General features: G+C 49.9%; 1 protein-coding gene across 2 annotated transcripts in view; it reads left to right on the top strand.

The window, feature by feature from the left end:
* Positions 1-1,844: 1,844 nt before the first annotated feature.
* il1rap (interleukin 1 receptor accessory protein) overlaps positions 1,845-20,227 on the top strand; it is a 34,321-nt gene continuing 15,938 nt past the window's right edge. For both annotated transcript variants that reach the window (XM_079247002.1, XM_079247001.1), the window contains exons 1-2: positions 1,845-2,180; positions 12,930-13,018. In XM_079247002.1, the coding sequence (XP_079103128.1) occupies positions 2,179-2,180; positions 12,930-13,018 (91 nt within the window). In that variant the 5' untranslated portion in view covers positions 1,845-2,178. The remainder of the gene's footprint in view (positions 2,181-12,929; positions 13,019-20,227) is intronic.

Here is a 20,227-nt window from a genome sequence, read left to right as displayed (position 1 = left end):
AGGGGCCCTCAGACGCCCTGAATCCAGGGGCCGTCAGACGCCCTGAATCCAGGGGCCGTCAGACGGCCTGAATCCAGGGGCCCTCAGAAGCCCTGAATCCAGGGGCCGTCAGACGCCCTGAATCCAGGGGCCGTCAGACGGCCTGAATCCAGGGGCCCTCAGACGCCCTGAATCCAGGGGCCCTCAGACGCCCTGAATCCAGGCCTCAGACGCCCTGAATCCAGGGGCCCTCAGACGCCCTGAATCCAGGGGCCCTCAGACGCCCTGAATCCAGGGGCTCCCACTGGAGGACCTGGCTCACACAGTCCCGGTTAATGTCTGAAGAAGAGGAAGAGGAAGAGGAAGAGGAGATGATGGTGGCACACAGCCCTAAAAACAACTCTGTCAGGATGAATGATGCAGCTCGGCTCGATCAGGTCAATAACACGATCAATGATTTTCTGGACTCTGCAGAGACATTCATGATCCTGAATTGGGACCAGATCAGCTGATCAAACTATTTTCTGATTAACTTGATGGAAAATGTTCATCATTGATTAATTTCTAAAACGGATCAGATAAAAAATGACTTCATGCGACGGAAGATAAAAGTTTCTTCCTGTATTGATCATGAAGTGTGACGCAACACATCGGGTCCTCATGGGGAAACCTTTTGCTCCGCAGCACCATGAACACACCACACTGAACCTACTGGATAAACTGGTCTGATACGTCCTGACCTCCCATGTTCCAGTTCACATGCTGGACCTGCAGAACCACGACGACGGATCTGGGCCGAAAGCAACGAGTCGCAGCTTGCAGAATCCTTCTTTTATTAAAACTCATTTAATTAAATTCGCAGGAAGCTGGAGTCTGTCCCAGCAGGTCATCAGATGAGAGGCAGGAACACCTGCTCAGGTGCAGCAGGTAGATGAGGGGGTTTTCTACACCTGTTTTTCTCTCTACTCCTGAAACCAACATGAAGCTGTTGCTGTAGTTACAGAAAGCCGCCAGCAGGGGGCGAACCAGCTCTGACCACATTTTCCTCCAATTAAACATTTTATTCTAAATATTTTACTTCTGTTTGAACTCAGATGCGTTTCATAACATAAGACTTTTTATTTATGAATATTGTTTTATAAAAGACATAAAAGTGGATTGTTTCAATTCATCGATGAGGAAAACTCAAAAAGCAAATAATAATAAAACTTTATCATTAAATGTGGACTTTGTTGTCTGCAGTCATGAAAAGTTGTTCCTGCTCTGGTTGGTAGAATCCAAAATGTGTTTTTACAGATTTCTTTATGAATATCATCTTTTTATTCATCTTTTCCCGCATTTGTTTCCAATCACCTGCTCACGTGTCAAGCAGCCAATCACGTGACAGCATTTCATCAGCAGACTTGCAGAAGTTCCACCTGAGAAGCAGAATGAAGGAAAGTGAGACTTTAGTCTCCAGAACTGCTGGGATCATCGTGGGAACATGGATCCATCCTGGTTTCTGACCCTTTATGACCTCAGAGTTCCGGCTGGATGACGTCACTGAGCTGAAATCTTTGGGTTTGTTTCCCTGAATGTCAGGTTGGCAAGAGGAGCCTGAAACAGGCTGAAATGTGTGGCTTGCGGTGGTCTGCTTGGGTTTCCGCTTTTTCTGTTTTTTTCTGAGTAAAAACTGCAGGAGCTGGAGGCCGTGCGCGCGCGCGCGCGTGTTTGTTGTGAAACTGAAGGTCCATGTCGCAACAGTGTGAGACAGGAGGGAGGAGCATCAACCGGAATCCACCCAACTTCTACTTCCTACTTGGAAACACGCAGCTTCTCTGCGCCTTTACGCACATTCACGCGCAGCCTGCGCCTTGCACGCGCCTCGTACGCGCTGCTCTGCCTCTGCTCGCGTCCATTCTCACACTTTTTAATTAGTTAATCACGTGATGTTAATCTGGGCTCGTTAATCACGCGGACAGGCTTCTGGAGGACTTCCCGGACCACCGGGGGACACGCGCCGCGCGCCCCGGAGATTTACAGCCGCGGTCGGGTCCCTGACACCGGCTCGTTAATCACCAGAGCCCCGCTGGCTCCGGTGCGGAGGACTGCTGCTGAACGTCCTGGTCCCGGTCCTGGTCCTGGTCCTGGTCCCGGTCCTGGTTCTGAACAACCCGACTGGCTCATCTGGACCGGACGCGCGTCCCCGACCTGAAGCAGATGTGAGTCACTGGTCCTTCTTTATGATTGATTTTTTTCCAGTCCGGATCGATCCTGCTGATCAGGTCTGAAGGCAGACCCCCTGCTGGTCCAGGACAGACCTCGACCTGACTTCAGATCAGGTCCGAAGTCTCGCGCATCCGGATTTTCTGATCTCTGATCAGATTTTCAGCCTCGCGACGTCTAGACCCTCAAGATTCAGCAGAACTCAGGTGGATCTTCATCTCTGACCCGCGAGGCGCAGCGAGGATGATGATGGTGGAAGTTTACGTTTCCTTGGCAACCAATAAGTGTTTTTACAGAAGATTTTAATTGGTTAAAAGTTTCTTTAAAGCAGGAATCATTCTGTCTGCATCGATCCTGCTCACGTCATCAGATTACTGTCCATCAGGTCAGTCAGGGGGGCATCTTCATCATCTTCATCATCACCACCAGCTGGAAGGAGTCTTCATCAACTCTCCAGGAGTTTGCTTGACGTCTATGTTGGGTTTTTCTGTCAAACTGGCTCAAAGATGAAGTTTTCATTCAGAGCAGGATGATGATGATGATGATGAAGACTACTCTGATCACATCTAGAACAGCACCCTGGATCTGCTTCTCTGTGGCCGGGGAACGGCTCCAACCTGCCATTTGGTCTGAATTGGAAGTGTTGCGTTCAGGGACAGTAAACGCAGCAGCAACCGCTGCGTTCAGGGACAGTAAACGCAGCAGCAACCGCTGCGTTCAGGGACAGTAAACGCAGCAGCAACCGCTGCGTTCAGGGACAGTAAACGCAGCAGCAACCGCTGCGTTCAGGGACAGTAAACGCAGCAGCAACCGCTGCGTTCAGGGACAGTAAACGCAGCAGCAACCGCTGCGTTTACTGTCCCTGACAAATGTCTGTTCAGACAGTAAAGTTACCCTGAAAGCGAAAAGCGTGAAATTTCCTGCGGCACGCAAAGCTGCTGACTGTTTCGATCAAGCAGCTGGAAATGACTAATAAACTTCCCACAATCCTCTGGGGCGTGCTGTCTCCATGCATGCTGAAGCGCACGCAGGAAGGCGGCCAGCTCGGCTGTGCAGGCGATGGATGAGCCTGTTGGACAGCTCCGCTGCTGGATGTCCCTCCAGGGATCCACCTGGTCATTCCGCCTCCGCCCGTCTCCGCCGGCTTGCAGTGAAAGATCCGGAGGTTCAGCAGCTGCTCTGACACAAACAGACTCTGCTCCAACGCGGTTGGCTGAACATCAGCCTGATCACCGTGGAGCAGCTGGTCCAGAAACCGGTTCTGACTGGTTTGGTCCTTTCTGAGGTTTTGTCGTTGCTACAGCAAGACGTTTACCTGACGGAGGAACCGCCATCGACGCGTTTCACGCTGCTCAGGAAGCCGTTTGTTCACGTGTTGCCATGGTAACAGATGCAGAACTCGTAACGGCTGCAGAGCGGTTTCAGATTAGATGTTCTGATTCTGTTCAGTCTGAAGCGTCGTTTACACGTCGACAGCGAAAGTTAAAACTGCAGGTCATCGCTCATCAGGTTACCATGGAAACGAGCGGACCTTTTTTTTAAAAAATATTATATTTATTGAATTTACATTTTTATGAGTACAAACAAACAACAAAACACAAACAACGAACCCTGCCAGACAAGTTGACAGAAATACAAAAGCAATTGACAATTATGCATGTGTTGTTTACATTTCAACATTCACAAATAGTGTATACAGTAAATACTGTCTTCATTTTATATAGATGTTGTAATTTGGCATTGAGCCAAGAAGGGTCCCCATATTGCAATATGTCTATGTTGTCTGTCCATATTGTTTAACCGGAGTTGTTCCATTTGAATGACAGAAATCATTTCTTTCAGCCAGTGCTCAAAATTTGGGGGAGTGGAGGATTTCCAATTTAACAGAATTAGTTTTTTAGCAACCACCATACCAAGCTGTAAGGCCAACAGCATGTCTGTCGTGTATCTTAGATTGTCAGTTAAATGTCCAAATATTGCCAGGTTGGGATCTGGTTTAATATTTCTAGAATAAGATTTAGAAAACCATTCAAAAATTGTAGACCAAAAACCAAATAATTGAGGACAGAACCAAAATAGGCGGGCAAGTGTTCCTTCAGCAGAGGAACATTTATCACACTGGGAGGAGACTGCAGGAAACAATTTGTTCAATTTTGTTTTTGAATAGCGTAACCGATGGATCACTTTATACTGAATAAGTCGGTAACGGCTGTTAATAGAACAAGTATGAATCAATGATATGGCTTTATCCCAAAGTTCATGTGACACCTCTGAATTTAAATCCTGAGCCCAGGCTACCCTCAAGTGTTCCGTATTGACAGAGGTAGTAAAGCAATTTACAAGCCTGGAAATCAAGTGTTTAGAGTCAGGAGCAAGTCGCAGATTGTCATAAAAAGGGTGAGTGGTTGGAATAGATTCAAAATTTTCAAACGTTTGTTTCACATAATGCCTAATTTGAAGGTAGCGAAAGAAGTGTGAATTTGGAATGTTGTATTTATCCTGTAATTGAGCAAAAGAGGCAAAGTAACCATGAATATATAGGTCAGCCAAAGATCTGATGCCTTTTCTTTTCCAAATACCAAATGTTGTGTCCATTTGCCCAGGCTTAAATAGAGGATTTTGGCGAATTGGAGTATATATTGAATCTTTAGTCAACTGATTTCCAGATTTGATCTGCTGTAATATAGGCAAGGAGTTCCTCAGGACAAAACTTTTCTTGAATGACTTATCTAATTTAGTACTAGAAAACAAGAATGTACTTAGTGAAACATCAACATCCGGAACCTCAAGCTGTAACCAAGAAGGTGTGCTTCTTTGCCCCTCTATATATCTATAAGGTTCCCACGTTTCCAAAAGGTGAGGGCCCTGGAGTTGGCAGCCCAATAGTAGTGTTTGAAAATTGGGAGCCCAAGACCTCCTTTGTCCGTTGATTTATGAACATGAGCTTTAGATATCCTATGTGATTTAAATCCCCACACAAAAGGCAAAATTATAGTCCAATTTTTTAAAGAAGGATGAACTTAAATAGAGTGGCAGATTCTGGAATAAATACAAAAATCTCGGTAAACTAACCATTTTAATTGCATTGACTCGTCCAATCATAGTCAAAGGTAATATCCTCCAGGCTTCAATGTTGCTTTTAAGTTTTTCCATCAGTTCAACATAATTTGCTTTAAAGAGATGTTTGGGATCTTTCGTGAGTTTTAATCCTAAGTAGTTAAAGTGATTGCTAACTATGCTAAAATGTAAAGAATTCAAAAATTCTTCTGATAGTTTGTCTCCCAAAGGCATAAATTAGCTCTTTTCACAATTTATAGTGTATCCAGATATCTGTCCAAACAATTTTACATATTCCATGAGAATGGGACCAGAGGTCTTGGGCTCCGATAAACAGATAAGCAGATCGTCTGCATACAATGTCACACAAGTTTCTACCTTACCAAATTTAATACCCTTAATGTCTGAGTGTTCACGAATCCCTATAGCTAGTGGTTCCAATGCAATATTGAAAAGCAGGGGGGATAAAGGATCCCCCTGCCTGACCCCTCTGCCCAGAGGAAATTGTTTAGACTTGTTTCCATTAGCAAGAATTGAGGACTTGGGATTGGTATACAAAATTTTAACCCACTGAATAAAGATATCACTGAAACCAAATTTCTCAAGTGTTTTGAAAAGGTATGGCCACTCAGTAGTGTCAAAGGCCTTATGTGCATCTAAAGATAATATAGCAGCACCATTATTTTTATATAAGTCTGCATATAGGATGTTTAGAATTTTGTGCACATTGCAAAAAGAATATCTGCCAGGTATAAAACCTGATTGATCAGGATGTATGATGTGCACTATACTTTTTGACAGTCTTGTAGCCAAAACTTTTGTTAGGATTTTTAAATCATAATTTAATAAGGCAATGGGTCTGTAGTTACCCGGATCAGAATCATCTTTTCCTTTCTTCAAAAGGACACAGACAATTGCGTCATACAGTGATGGTGGAAGCAACTTATTTATGAATGTGTGATGCATCATTCTTAGCAGTAATGGGACTAATTTATTACCAAAGGTTTTATAAAACTCAGGACCATACCCATCAGGGCCTGGGGCCTTTCCAGAAGGGAATGCTTTTATAGCTTCCAGTACCTCAGTTGTGGTGAAGTCTGAATCTAAATGTTCCCGAGACATGGCAGTCAGTTGTGGAAAGGATAGAGGCTCAAAAAAATTGTCAATATCCCCTTGTGTAGCATTTGTTTTTGAAGAATAAATATCTGAATAAAATTCTCTAAAGCGGTCATTAATGTCCTGTAAATCCGTTAACATTGAACCCGTAGTAGATCTAACTTTATAAATTGAGCGCTTTGCCTGTTCCCCTTTCAGTTGCCTTGCTAATAGTTTGTTCAAAATTTTTCTGTTTCAGTTTTAAAATCATTTTACTAACTTGTTCTCCCAATATACAATTATATTCATATTGTAGCTTAAGAACATTGTTATAGTCTGACTGAAGTTTAGAATTTTTATAAATCTGATCTGCAGTTTTGAGCTCTTCCTCAATCTCCCTTAATCTGCCACACCTGGCCTTGTTGCGTCTTGCTTCAAAGGAAATTATTTGACCCCTGATATAAACCTTCAAAGTTTCCCATAAAGTTGAATCAGTAACCTCACCATTATCGTTGGTCTCAAGAAATATAGAGATTTGATCATTAATGTATTGATTGAAGGTTGGATCAGAAAGCAGCATCGGATTGAAGCGCCAGCTATAAGTTTGCTTGGGAAGATTAAGTTTGAGAGTAAGAGTAATTGGACTGTGATCAGAAATTATTATGCTGTGGTATTTACTACTTTCAATATTGGAAATTAAATTTGAATCAATTAAAAAATAATCTATTTGTGTATATGACTTGTGGACATTGGAATAAAAAGAATAATCACGATCTGTTGGGTGTTGCAGCCTCCAAATATCTACTATCCTCTTAGATTTAATTAAATTATTGAGAGTCTGTACAGAGAGGATGTTAGGTGGAGGGGCTCTTGACAGTCTGTCCAAATACGGATCCAAATAACAGTTGAAGTCTCCTCCAATCAAAGTGGCTTGTGTTATCATCTGGTAATATGTCAAACAATTAAAAAAAAAAAGCTGGATCATCTTAATTTGGGCCGTATAAATTAACAAAAGTTACAGGAAAGCGATTAATATGCCCATGTACAATCGACCATTAGGGTCTGTTACACAAGACTGCAAATTAAAAGGTACTGATTTAAGAATCGCTACCCCTCTGGCTTTAGATGTGAGGGGAGCATGATAAACTTGAGGGATCCAGTTAGCTCTAAGCAATCTGTGGTGTGTGGCTTTAATATGCGTTTCTTGCAAAAACACAATGTCAGCTTTTAGTGACTTTAAATGGGCAAACCACGTTTGATAGGGTGACCCAAACCCCGAACGTTCCATGAGACCAAGGACAGATTATCAACAGAACTGTGCATACTTTGTTAAGCAACACAATATCAAACAAACTGCTTTTGTAATGGAGTAATATACATAGATCTGGACTTGTCTGGCAGTTAGTAACATACTAAACAAAAAAAGAAACAAAAGAACATAGCACCAAACATGTGCGTAAACAATATCCCCACTCATAGCTTCACAAATTGAAGCTGAGCTACCTACATTCTCGCGGGGACACAAACAAAAGAGATGCCAGTAATTAAACAGCTACATGATATATTATAATATAGAAAAAATGTGTCCTCATTTATGTCAGTTCGTTATCAATCAAGTTTTTTGCTTCAGCAGGATTGTTAAACACTTTTACCTGCCCTTCGTGGTGAACGTGAAGCCGTGCAGGGAAGCGGAGGTAATGCTGGACGTTTTTCTCTCGCAGCGCTTGTTTCACCTCCTTGAAGCTCCGTCTCTTTTCCATGACATCTGCTGTGTAGTCAGGAAAAATAAAGATGCGCTTTCCATCGTATTCCAAAGCACGCTTAGCCGTAAAATCTTCTCTTTGTCCTGAGTATAATGTACGCAAGCGATGATAGTACGAGCCTTGGAGCTTTCAGCGGGCCTGGGCTGGAGTGAGCGATGAGCTCTATCAATGGCAACTGGCTTGTCAGAGTTCTCCGCTCCGAGTAGTTTGGGGATCAATTGGGATACAAAATCTGTGGGTCTCCCCTTTTCCTCTCCTTCCCCAATTCCAACTATCTTGATATTATTGCATCTGGATCGACCTTCCAGATCCGAAAGCTTAGAGCGGAGAGACTTATTTTCATGTCGCAACTCCTCCAGCGTTGTTTCCAGGCTCTGAATACGTTGCTCATGGTCTGCGGCCTGGGCTTCCATGTCGCCCATTTTGTCGGTCAGCACCTGCTGGCTTGAAACGAGACCTTGAATCTTCTGTTCAAACTCATTGAAACGGACGTTAATAGACTGAAGGATGCTCTTTTCGATTTTTATTTCTCCAAACGAGTGGTAGCTCGTCTTCTTTGTCGCCGTTCGAGCTAATCTTCTGATGGCTAGCTTTAGCGTTAGCTGAAAGGCTAGCATCGCCTTTGCGGTCGCGTCCATCACGTTTACTGGTCATTTTCTTGCTTCAAAGTGACAAGTTTTGCTGTCAAAAGACAGGCGCTAATTCTAACGCTGTAGTGGAGGCGCAAACTTCTGGTAAATATAGTGTTTTAAAGAATTAAGTTATTGTGCCCCGAGGGGCTCCGAAAAACACGTCTACTCTCTAGCCATCTCACGAGCGCCCCCCAAACGAGCGGACCTTTGACGCTAAGGTCCACCTTCTAGTACTGGGTCATCGCTCATCAGGTTACCATGGAAACGAGCGGACCTTTGATGCTAAGGTCCACCTTCTAGTACCGGGTCGTCTCTCATCAGGTTACCATGGAAACAAGCAGACCTTTGACGCTAGGGTCCACCTTCTAGTACCGGGTGGTCCCGGCTCCTAGTCCCACCTCCACTCAGGAAACTGTTTTTGTTGGTTTTTCCCTTCACTGACTGCCAACAGAAGCTTGTGTCAGTGTGTCTCCTTGTGTCTCTGGTCCAGTCGCCATCGTGCCTCCAGGAGCTGTGATTGGCTGCTGATGGCTGAAGGTAAACAGCAGCTGTGTGGCGGTGTGTTACTCAGTAACCACAGCGTGGAGGCTGCCGCCGCCCTGCAGGGTGATTCTTCAGGGACATTAATCATCTCCAGTAAACTGCAGTTGTCAGCAGAACGGGTCATTTCCAGCTTCCCTCGGGTTCTAATTCAGCTATTAGATCAACATGTACTGTAAGATGAGAGGATGTTTAGGACGACTGTCCGGCTGAACCAAGGACTTTTTCTCCTCCTGCAGAGGCTTCCTAACTGGGAATAAGACCAACAGCTTCTGCTCGGTTTGTTAATAGAATTTTTTTTTCTTCATCCATCCATCGTTTTTCTCCAGGAGTTCCAAGCTGAAAGAGTCTTGGTCTGTCCAAGACCTGCTCCCGGTACTGTATGTCCGACACATCTCCGTGGAAGTCATCAGGAAGTTGACCCTATGATATCTGTTACCATGGTGACCAGCAGGTTAAAAGTAAAGAAGCGGTGGAAACAATTACTTTAATCTCGATAAGCCGCCAATCTCCCATTCCTCCGTCTGAAAGCTTCTGTAACATATCTGGAAAACAAACTGTCAACTCACTTTGTGTTAAAGAGCAGCGAGTGTCCAGAGACAAATGAAACCCAAGTAAGAGAAAGAAGGGATGTCTTGAACAGTTTTACATAAATTCTCAATTCTCCTATTCCCATTGTGTAGGTTAAACAAACACACACACACACACACGCATGATGAAGACCAAACGAGATTGGACTAAATTAAACTCATTTCTGTTGGTCACAGATGAACAGGTTTTCATTTCATGTAAGTTCATTGGATGAATTAATGAGCAGAGCATAAAGGAGAGGTGAAGGTCATCATCATCATCATGGTCGCCTGTAACGACCGGATTAATCCAACCTCCAGATTCCAGTTTGCTGCCTCAGCAGATTAACAAGGAGCTGCAGTCTGCATGTTGTTATTGGACGAGGACCAATGTGGACACGTCTTTTCAGGGTGACAAAATAAATCCTGAGACTGAGTCGATTGTCACTGGGAACACCACAGTGGGAAAAGATTTCCTCACATTTTCCTGAAATTTACAGGGCACCAATGACTAGGCTATAATTTGTCACATGACACACAGGAAACCATACTGAAAATTGTTGTGGATTTTTCCCAAATCAAACTGCAAAACATCGTGATGAGACTGATGGTGGGAAGTAAATTCTAATTAATGAGAGAAAAAAATGTTCAGTACAGTTTCCAGGAACACTGATTATACTGACGCACAGAGTAGACCTCGGCTAATAACTTAGCAACTTCACAACTATATTTAGCAACTTTTCAGACCCTTTTAGTGACTCCTAAATAAAAAAACTGCTGTCAACAAGTCTCGCGACTGGTCTCAGGTGTTATTTTTTCGAGTAACATGGAATCACGTATTGTTAACCCATCTCTGTTAGCATTAGCAGCTGCAGCGTAAGCCCCTCCCCTGTACAGAAGAACTCTCTAGAAGCTGTGTAAGCCCCTCCCCTGTCCAGAAAAACTCTCTATATGCTGCGTAAGCCCCTCCCCCGTCTAGAAGAACTCTCTAGAAGCTGCGTAAGCCCCTCCCCCGTCCAGAAGAACTCTCTAGAAGCTGCGTAAGCCCCTCCCCCGTCCAGAAGAACTCTCTAGAAGCTGCGTAAGCCCCTCCCCCGTCCAAAAGAACTCTCTAGAAGCTGCGTAAGCCCCTCCCCCGTCCAGAAGAACTCTCTAGAAGCTGCGTAAGCCCCTCCCCCGTCCAGAAGAACCCTCTAGAAGCTGCGTAAGCCCCTCCCCCGTCCAGAAGAACTCTCCAGAAGCTGCGTAAGCCCCTCCCCCGTCCAGAAGAACTCTCTAGAAGCTGCGTAAGCCCCTCCCCCGTCCAGAAGAACTCTCTAGAAGCTGCGTAAGCCCCTCCCCCGTCCAGAAGAACTCTCTAGAAGCTGCGTAAGCCCCTCCCCCGTCCAGAAGAACTCTCTAGAAGCTGCGTAAGCCCCTCCCCCGTCCAGAAGAACTCTCTAGAAGCTGCGTAAGCCCCTCCCCCATCCAGAAGAACTCTCTAGAAGCTGCGTAAGCCCCTCCCCCGTGCAGAAGAACTCTCCAGAAGCTGCGTAAGCCCCTCCCCCGTCCAGAAGAACTCTCTAGAAGCGGTGTAAGCCCCTCCCCCGTCCAGAAGAACTCTCTAGAAGCGGTGTAAGCCCCTCCCCCGTCCAGAAGAACTCTCTAGAAGCTGCGTAAGCCCCTCCCCCGTCCAGAAGAACTCTCTAGAAGCTGCGTAAGCCCCTCCCCCGTCCAGCAGAACTCTCTAGAAGCTGCGTAAGCCCCTCCCCCGTCCAGAAGAACTCTCTAGAAGCTGCGTAAGCCCCTCCCCCGTCCAGCAGAACTCTCTAGAAGCTGCGTAAGCTCCTCCCCTGTTGAAGCCTGGACCTCTTGCAGCTTCCAGCTGCAGGCAGATGGATGGATGGATGAATGAACAGATTAACTAAAAGATGGATGGATGGATGGAGGAGTGTTACCTTGATGTACAGGTATGTTAGTCTGTATATAAGTCAGGTATTTCACATCTTCATCCAATCCAGCAATCTCCAGGTCTGACACTTTACTTCTCCTGACCCATTGTCCATAGAAGGATGTCGGTTCTTCTTCCAGTAAGATGCATTTTCCTCATGAGTTCTTCTGAGCAAAATGATGCAGAGCTACCAGGATCTAAGAAGGCATGTGTTATTGTTGTTGAAAATCTAATGTTCTGGGACCGGTCTGGGAAATATTTGGCCAATCAGTTGAAAATTAATCGGGAAAAAGACACCATAGCTTCTATTAAAGACTCAACAGGGAATATCACCCATGATCATCAAGAAATAAATTTAGTATTCAGGGACTTTTACCAAAATTTATAAACATCACAAATTGATCCATCAGACGACAATATTAATCAATTTCTCAGAAACAACCTGCAGCAGGTTGTTAACTCATCCCTGCTGCAGGACCAGACTGAAACATGTTAACTGGTGATGAAGCGTGTGGATGGAAACATGGAGAACATGATGGAACTTTTGCTTAAATATTGAACATGATGTTTTAACTTTAGGTTTGGGCCATGAAGGGATATTATCTGTTCTTTTTCTACTGTTATGAATGTAAAATAAATTAACTTGTGTGTCTTTTATCTGATTCAGTCGTCGACTAAAATCCATTTAGATTAAAAATGATTTTATGCGATTAATCGTGATTAATTAATTACAAAGCATGTAATGAATTAGATTATTTTTTAATTCAGTCCCACCTCTAGATAAAATGTATTATTTTGACATAAAAGAAAACCATCAGGAGATGAAATATTTTTCCTGTGCAAAGGAAAATATTTTTATTGCTTAGTGTGAATTATTTGCTAAAATGATGAAAACATGTTCAAATCCAGCTCCTGCTCTGATAAAGGTTACCTGAAGGCAACATTGATCCAAGCTGGAACAACAAGCTGTGGTTTAGTTCTGATCTTCATCACTGGTACCCAGCATTCACAGCCAATCAGAGCTCTAATCAGACCCAATCAGACCCGACCAGAACCTGATCAGACTCCACCAGTGGACAGGTCTCCCTGCTCATTTGTCGAAGTTTAATCTGATCAATCAAACAAGGATCTAAAGTTTCTTTCTTTCATGTGTCTGCAGGGCAGCCTTCATCTTCACCTTCTTCTTCTTCGTCCTGAGCGCGCTGGACGGGATTCGACCTGATGTCAAGCAATCCGCAGAGCCGACAGGTAGGCGACAGGTCCGACCGACGGGAACTCGTTAGGAGAAGCAGTGAGTTGAGTCCAGTTAACAGCAATGTGACCTCGTCCTCACAAAGACAGAAAAACAGGAAGTTTTCTGTTTCTAGTTCCCAGTTCACAAAAAGGGATCCAGATCTAGATCCAGATCTAGATCCAGATCTAGATCCAGATCTAGATCTGGATCAATCAGAATATCTTTAGTGTAAAAATCTCTGGTCTTTTTAAACTATAACTCATTTAAGCTCATTCCTGCCACTTTTCTGTTGAAAACGTAAAAGTAGGGGACTCTGGTCCGGCTGGAAACCGGCTGGAAACCGGCTGGAAACCGGCGGTCTCCTCGGCGGACTGAAGAGGGGGACTGAGAAACTGCAGTGCACAACTTTCCCAGCAGAGGCAGCAAAGATTTACGCTAGAAAATAGAAATGAACACAGTGGCTGTTTTGAACGTCACCGATTCAGGAAAGAAACGCAGGAAGATTAAGAGAGAAAGAGACGAAACAGGAGTCACGGTAAGACCGTCTGATGCTGGCTGGAGAGAGCTAACAGGTCGGGACGGAGGCAGGATGGATGCCAGATGGATGCGTTGTTGGATGCAGGTTGGATGCAGGATGAATAAAGCTGAATAAATGGACACTGGTCCATCGGAGAAGCGGACTGTTCAGGCTGAATCTGATTGGCTCAGAGCACATTCCATGTAGACAGGAAGCCCCGCCCCAAAGCAGGTGATTGACAGCCATGGCTTCATTTATTTATGTTTTATGCATTTGTCTGAATATTTCCTGGTTTACGTCCAGATTTAGTTCCAGACTCTTGCTTTTTGCGGCTCTCTGATCGTTCCCTGAACTGGTTTTTAGCCTTTCAGGCTGCAGTCGCGTTAAACTGCTCAGCTGGAACCAAGCGGACAGAAACGGAGGACAGAAGAGCAACAGCAGCATCTTACCTCTAGATGGATGGTGTGTGTGTGTTCAGAGGTGCAGGATGGAGGGATGAGGCTGTAAAAGGATGAATAGATAGTGGGGGTGGGGTGGTGGAGAGGGTTTTAATAGAAAGACTAATACTCCGACTGGGAAAACCTGACAGGTCAATTACCAACACACACACTGGGTTACACTCCGTACGAGAGGTGGGAAGAGCCTCCATTAATCCTGAGCTCGGTCTTCAGGATCCGGAGAACCAGCAGAGCTGAAACTGTACCATGATGCCGGTTCTCAAACTGAGGCTTTAGACCCTCGACGGGCCGTGATCTGATGCTGCTGAGGGTCAGAATCCATCATGTCTTTCTGGTTTATTGCTGCAGAAAGAGGCTGAACAACAGGAGAAGGAAGAACGTTGTCCCGGACTCCAGATGATTCTGGCCTAACCCTAACCCCAACCCTAACCCCAACCCTAACCCAACCCTAACCACAACCCTAACCCCAACCCTAAACCCAACCATCACCCTAACCCCAACCATCACCCTAACCCCAACCATAACCCAACCCTAACCACAACCCTAACCCCAACCATCACCCTAACCCCAACCATCACCCTAACCCCAACCATCACCCTAACCCCAACCATAACCCAACCCTAACCACAACCCTAACCCCAACCATCACCCTAACCCCAACCATCACCCTAACCACAACCCTAACCCAACCCTAACCACAACCCTAACCCCAACCATCACCCTAACCACAACCCTAACCCAACCCTAACCACAACCCTAACCCAACCCTAACCACAACCCTAACCCCAACCATCACCCTAACCCCAACCATCACCCTAACCACAACCCTAACCCCAACCATCACCCTAACCCCAACCATCACCCTAACCACAACCCTAACCCAACCCTAACCACAACCCTAACCCCAACCATCACCCTAACCCCAACCATCACCCTAACCACAACCCTAACCCCAACCCTAACCCCTAACCATAACCCCAACCATAACCCCAACCCTAACCCCAACCATAACCCTAACGATCGCAGTAATGCACACATGAAACACTGTGGTCTTGAAAAATGTCAGTATTTCTAAGATAAGACGCAGACTGAGTGGAGGTTTCAGCATCCCATCCTCTGCGTGTGGAAAGACGCCGGTCCTGAAGCCTCGTTGGGACGGGTTGGGATGCTCCACGTCGTCACGTTAGAGTCAAGCCGTAAGCTCACCAGAGAGGCGGCGCGGTGTTGAGAGAGGCGTCTTCCACCGGGAGCCATGAGTCCAGAAGCAGAGAAGTCCCATTTCATGGCTTTCCCAATAAGAAACACAGAGTTTTGTCAACCAGTAAAAGCGCTTCAGACCAGCAGGACAATGGCCGCCATGTCCAGTCTCCGTTTAACTGGAACGATTTCTTTCTGCACGTCGGATGTTTTGTACCAGACGCATTTTCCTCAGCTCAGCTTGTTACCACGGAAACAGCATGGAGACTTTCCTCATTCTTTGTCCAAAGTACCGAAGAAGGTTCTTCAGAATCCACCAGAAGATGGCGGACGTCCCAGCTCGCCATGACTCATCACTCCATTTTCATTTAAAACTTTCTTTTATTTATAACTTTTTTAAATAAATATTTTCATTTATTTTCATTTATTTGCAGGTATTTTATCTTTTTTTTTAATTATCCTGATTTAATTTTACATTTAGTTTTATTTTACACCAATTTTTATTCACGTTTTTATTGATTTATATAAATTGAGGCATTTCGGGTTTAGAGAGAATCCAGGTCTGGATCTGACTTCAGATTGGTGCAGTCCGCGGCGGTCCGCGGCGGTCCGCGGCGGTCTGTGGTGGTCTGTGGGTCTGCGGTGGTCTGTGGGTCTGCGGCGGTCTGTGGGTCTGCGGCGGTCTGTGGGTCTGCGGCGGTCTGTGGGTCTGCGGTGGTCTGTGGGTCTGCGGCGGTCTGTGGGTCTGCGGCGGTCTGTGGGTCTGCGGCGGTCTGTGGGTCTGCGGCGGTCTGTGGGTCTGCGGCGGTCTGTGGGTCTGCGGCGGTCTGTGGGTCTGCGGTGGTCTGCGGCGGTCTGTGGGTCTGCGGTGGTCTGCGGCGGTCTGTGGGTCTGCGGTGGTCTGCGGCGGTCTGTGGGTCTGCGGTGGTCTGCGGCGGTCTGTGGGTCTGCGGCGGTCTGTGGCGGTCTGTGGGTCTGCGGTGGTCTGCGGCGGTCTGTGGGTCTGCGGCGGTCTGTGGGTCTGCGGCGGTCTGTGGGTCTGCGGTGGTCTGCGGCGGTCTGTGGCGGTCTGTGGGTCTGCGGTGGTCTGCGGCGGTCTGTGGGTCTGCGGCGGTCTGTGGGTCTGCGGTGGTCTGTGGGTCTGCGGCGGTCTGTGGGTCTGCGGTGGTCTGCGGCGGTCTGTGGGTCTGCGGCGGTCTGTGGGTCTGCGGCGGTCTGTGGGTCTGCGGCGGTCTGTGGGTCTGCGGCGGTCTGCGGCGGTCTGTGGGTCTGTGGGTCTGCGGCAGTCTGTGGGTCTGCGGCGGTCTGTGGGTCTGCGGCGGTCTGTGGGTCTGTGGGTCTGCGGCGGTCTGTGGGTCTGCGGCGGTCTGTGGGTCTGCGGCGGTCTGTGGGTCTGCGGCGGTCTGTGGGTCTGTGGGTCTGCGGCGGTCTGTGGGTCTGCGGCGGTCTGTGGGTCTGTGGGTCTGCGGCGGTCTGTGGGTCTGTGGGTCTGCGGCGGTCTGTGGGTCTGTGGGTCTGCGGTGGTCTGTGGGTCTGTGGGTCTGCGGCGGTCTGTGGGTCTGTGGGTCTGCGGTGGTCTGTGGGTCTGCGGCGGTCTGCGGCGGTCTGTGGGTCTGCGGCGGTCTGTGGGTCTGTGGGTCTGCGGCGGTCTGTGGGTCTGCGGCGGTCTGTGGGTCTGTGGGTCTGCGGCGGTCTGTGGGTCTGTGGGTCTGCGGCGGTCTGTGGGTCTGTGGGTCTGCGGTGGTCTGTGGGTCTGTGGGTCTGCGGCGGTCTGTGGGTCTGTGGGTCTGCGGCGGTCTGTGGGTCTGTGGGTCTGCGGCTGTCTGTGGGTCTGCGGTGGTCTGTGGGTCTGTGGGTCTGTGGGTCTGTGGGTCTGTGGGTCTGCGGCTGTCTGTGGGTCTGCGGTGGTCTGTGGGTCTGCGGGTCTGCGGTGGTCTGTGGGTCTGTGGGTCTGTGGGTCTGCGGCTGTCTGTGGGTCTGCGGTGGTCTGTGGGTCTGCGGTGGTCTGTGGGTCTGTGGGTCTGCGGTGGTCTGTGGGTCTGCGGTGGTCTGTGGGTCTGCGGTGGTCTGTGGGTCTGCGGTGGTCTGTGGGTCTGCGGTGGTCTGTGGGTCTGCGGTGGTCTGTGGGTCTGCGGTGGTCTGTGGGTCTGCGGTGGTCTGTGGGTCTGTGGCGGTCTGTGGGTCTGCGGTGGTCTGTGGGTCTGTGGGTCTGTGGGTCTGTGGGTCTGCGGTGGTCTGTGGGTCTGCGGTGGTCTGTGGGTCTGTGGGTCTGTGGCGGTCTGTGGGTCTGTGGCGGTCTGTGGGTCTGCGGTGGTCTGTGGGTCTGTGGGTCTGTGGGTCTGCGGTGGTCTGTGGGTCTGCGGTGGTCTGTGGCGGTCTGTGGGTCTGCGGTGGTCTGTGGGTCTGCGGTGGTCTGTGGCGGTCTGTGGGTCTGTGGCGGTCTGTGGCGGTCTGTGGGTCTGTGGCGGTCTGTGGGTCTGCGGCTGTCTGTGGGTCTGCGGTGGTCTGTGGGTCTGCGGCTGTCTGTGGGTCTGCGGTGGTCTGTGGGTCTGCGGTGGTCTGTGGCGGTCTGTGGGTCTGCGGTGGTCTGTGGGTCTGCGGTGGTCTGTGGGTCTGCGGTGGTCTGTGGCGGTCTGTGGGTCTGTGGCGGTCTGTGGCGGTCTGTGGGTCTGCGGTGGTCTGTGGGTCTGCGGCTGTCTGTGGGTCTGCGGTGGTCTGTGGGTCTGTGGCGGTCTGTGGGTCTGCGGTGGTCTGTGGGTCTGTGGCGGTCTGTGGGTCTGTGGCGGTCTGTGGGTCTGCGGTGGTCTGTGGGTCTGTGGTGGTCTGTGGGTCTGCGGTGGTCTGTGGGTCTGCGGCGGTCTGTGGGTCTGTGGTGGTCTGTGGGTCTGTGGTGGTCTGTGGGTCTGCGGTGGTCTGTGGGTCTGCGGCGGTCTGTGGGTCTGCGGTGGTCTGTGGGTCTGCGGTGGTCTGTGGGTCTGTGGTGGTCTGTGGGTCTGCGGTGGTCTGTGGGTCTGCGGTGGTCTGTGGGTCTGTGGCGGTCTGTGGGTCTGCGGTGGTCTGTGGGTCTGCGGTGGTCTGTGGGTCTGTGGTGGTCTGTGGGTCTGCGGCGGTCTGTGGGTCTGCGGTGGTCTGTGGGTCTGCGGTGGTCTGTGGGTCTGTGGGTCTGCGGTGGTCTGTGGGTCTGTGGGTCTGCGGTGGTCTGTGGGTCTGCGGTGGTCTGTGGGTCTGTGGGTCTGCGGCGGTCTGTGGGTCTGCGGTGGTCTGTGGGTCTGTGGGTCTGCGGTGGTCTGTGGGTCTGTGGTGGTCTGTGGGTCTGCGGTGGTCTGTGGGTCTGTGGTGGTCTGTGGGTCTGCGGCGGTCTGTGGGTCTGCGGTGGTCTGTGGGTCTGTGGTGGTCTGTGGGTCTGTGGTGGTCTGTGGGTCTGTGGGTCTGCGGTGGTCTGTGGGTCTGTGGTGGTCTGTGGGTCTGCGGCGGTCTGTGGGTCTGCGGCGGTCTGTGGGTCTGCGGTGGTCTGTGGGTCTGTGGTGGTCTGTGGGTCTGTGGGTCTGCGGTGGTCTGTGGGTCTGCGGTGGTCTGTGGGTCTGCGGCGGTCTGTGGGTCTGCGGCGGTCTGTGGGTCTGCGGTGGTCTGTGGGTCTGTGGTGGTCTGTGGGTCTGTGGGTCTGCGGTGGTCTGTGGGTCTGTGGTGGTCTGTGGGTCTGCGGTGGTCTGTGGGTCTGTGGTGGTCTGTGGGTCTGCGGTGGTCTGTGGGTCTGTGGGTCTGCGGTGGTCTGTGGGTCTGTGGTGGTCTGTGGGTCTGCGGTGGTCTGTGGTGGTCTGTGGGTCTGCGGTGGTCTGTGGGTCTGTGGTGGTCTGTGGGTCTGCGGTGGTCTGTGGGTCTGCGGTGGTCTGTGGGTCTGCGGCGGTCTGTGGGTCTGCGGTGGTCTGTGGGTCTGCGGCGGTCTGTGGGTCTGCGGTGGTCTGTGGGTCTGCGGCGGTCTGTGGGTCTGCGGTGGTCTGTGGGTCTGCGGCGGTCTGTGGGTCTGCGGCGGTCTGTGGGTCTGCGGTGGTCTGTGGGTCTGCGGCGGTCTGTGGGTCTGCGGCGGTCTGTGGCGGTCTGTGGGTCTGCGGCGGTCTGTGGGTCTGCGGTGGTCTGTGGGTCTGCGGCGGTCTGTGGGTCTGCGGTGGTCTGTGGTGGTCTGTGGGTCTGCGGCGGTCTGTGGGTCTGCGGTGGTCTGCGGCGGTCTGTGGGTCTGCGGTGGTCTGTGGGTCTGTGGTGGTCTGTGGGTCTGTGGGTCTGCGGCGGTCTGTGGGTCTGCGGCGGTCTGTGGGTCTGTGGGTCTGCGGTGGTCTGTGGGTCTGCGGTGGTCTGTGGGTCTGTGGGTCTGTGGTGGTCTGTGGGTCTGTGGTGGTCTGTGGTGGTCTGTGGGTCTGCGGTGGTCTGTGGGTCTGCGGCGGTCTGTGGGTCTGTGGTGGTCTGTGGGTCTGTGGGTCTGCGGTGGTCTGTGGGTCTGTGGGTCTGTGGTGGTCTGTGGGTCTGTGGGTCTGTGGTGGTCTGTGGGTCTGTGGGTCTGCGGTGGTCTGTGGGTCTGCGGTGGTCTGTGGGTCTGCGGCGGTCTGTGGGTCTGCGGTGGTCTGTGGGTCTGTGGTGGTCTGTGGGTCTGTGGGTCTGTGGGTCTGCGGTGGTCTGTGGGTCTGTGGTGGTCTGTGGGTCTGCGGTGGTCTGTGGGTCTGCGGCGGTCTGTGGGTCTGTGGCGGTCTGTGGGTCTGTGGGTCTGTGGTGGTCTGTGGGTCTGTGGTGGTCTGTGGGTCTGTGGTGGTCTGTGGTGGTCTGTGGGTCTGCGGTGGTCTGTGGGTCTGTGGTGGTCTGTGGGTCTGTGGCGGTCTGTGGGTCTGTGGGTCTGTGGTGGTCTGTGGGTCTGTGGTGGTCTGTGGTGGTCTGTGGGTCTGCGGTGGTCTGTGGGTCTGCGGTGGTCTGTGGGTCTGTGGCGGTCTGTGGGTCTGTGGGTCTGTGGTGGTCTGTGGGTCTGTGGTGGTCTGTGGGTCTGTGGTGGTCTGTGGTGGTCTGTGGGT

Source organism: Telmatherina bonti, assembly GCF_933228915.1.
Source record: "Telmatherina bonti genome assembly, chromosome: 9".
NCBI lineage: Eukaryota > Metazoa > Chordata > Actinopteri > Atheriniformes > Telmatherinidae > Telmatherina > Telmatherina bonti.
This window is presented reverse-complemented; position numbering and strand designations above follow the sequence as displayed.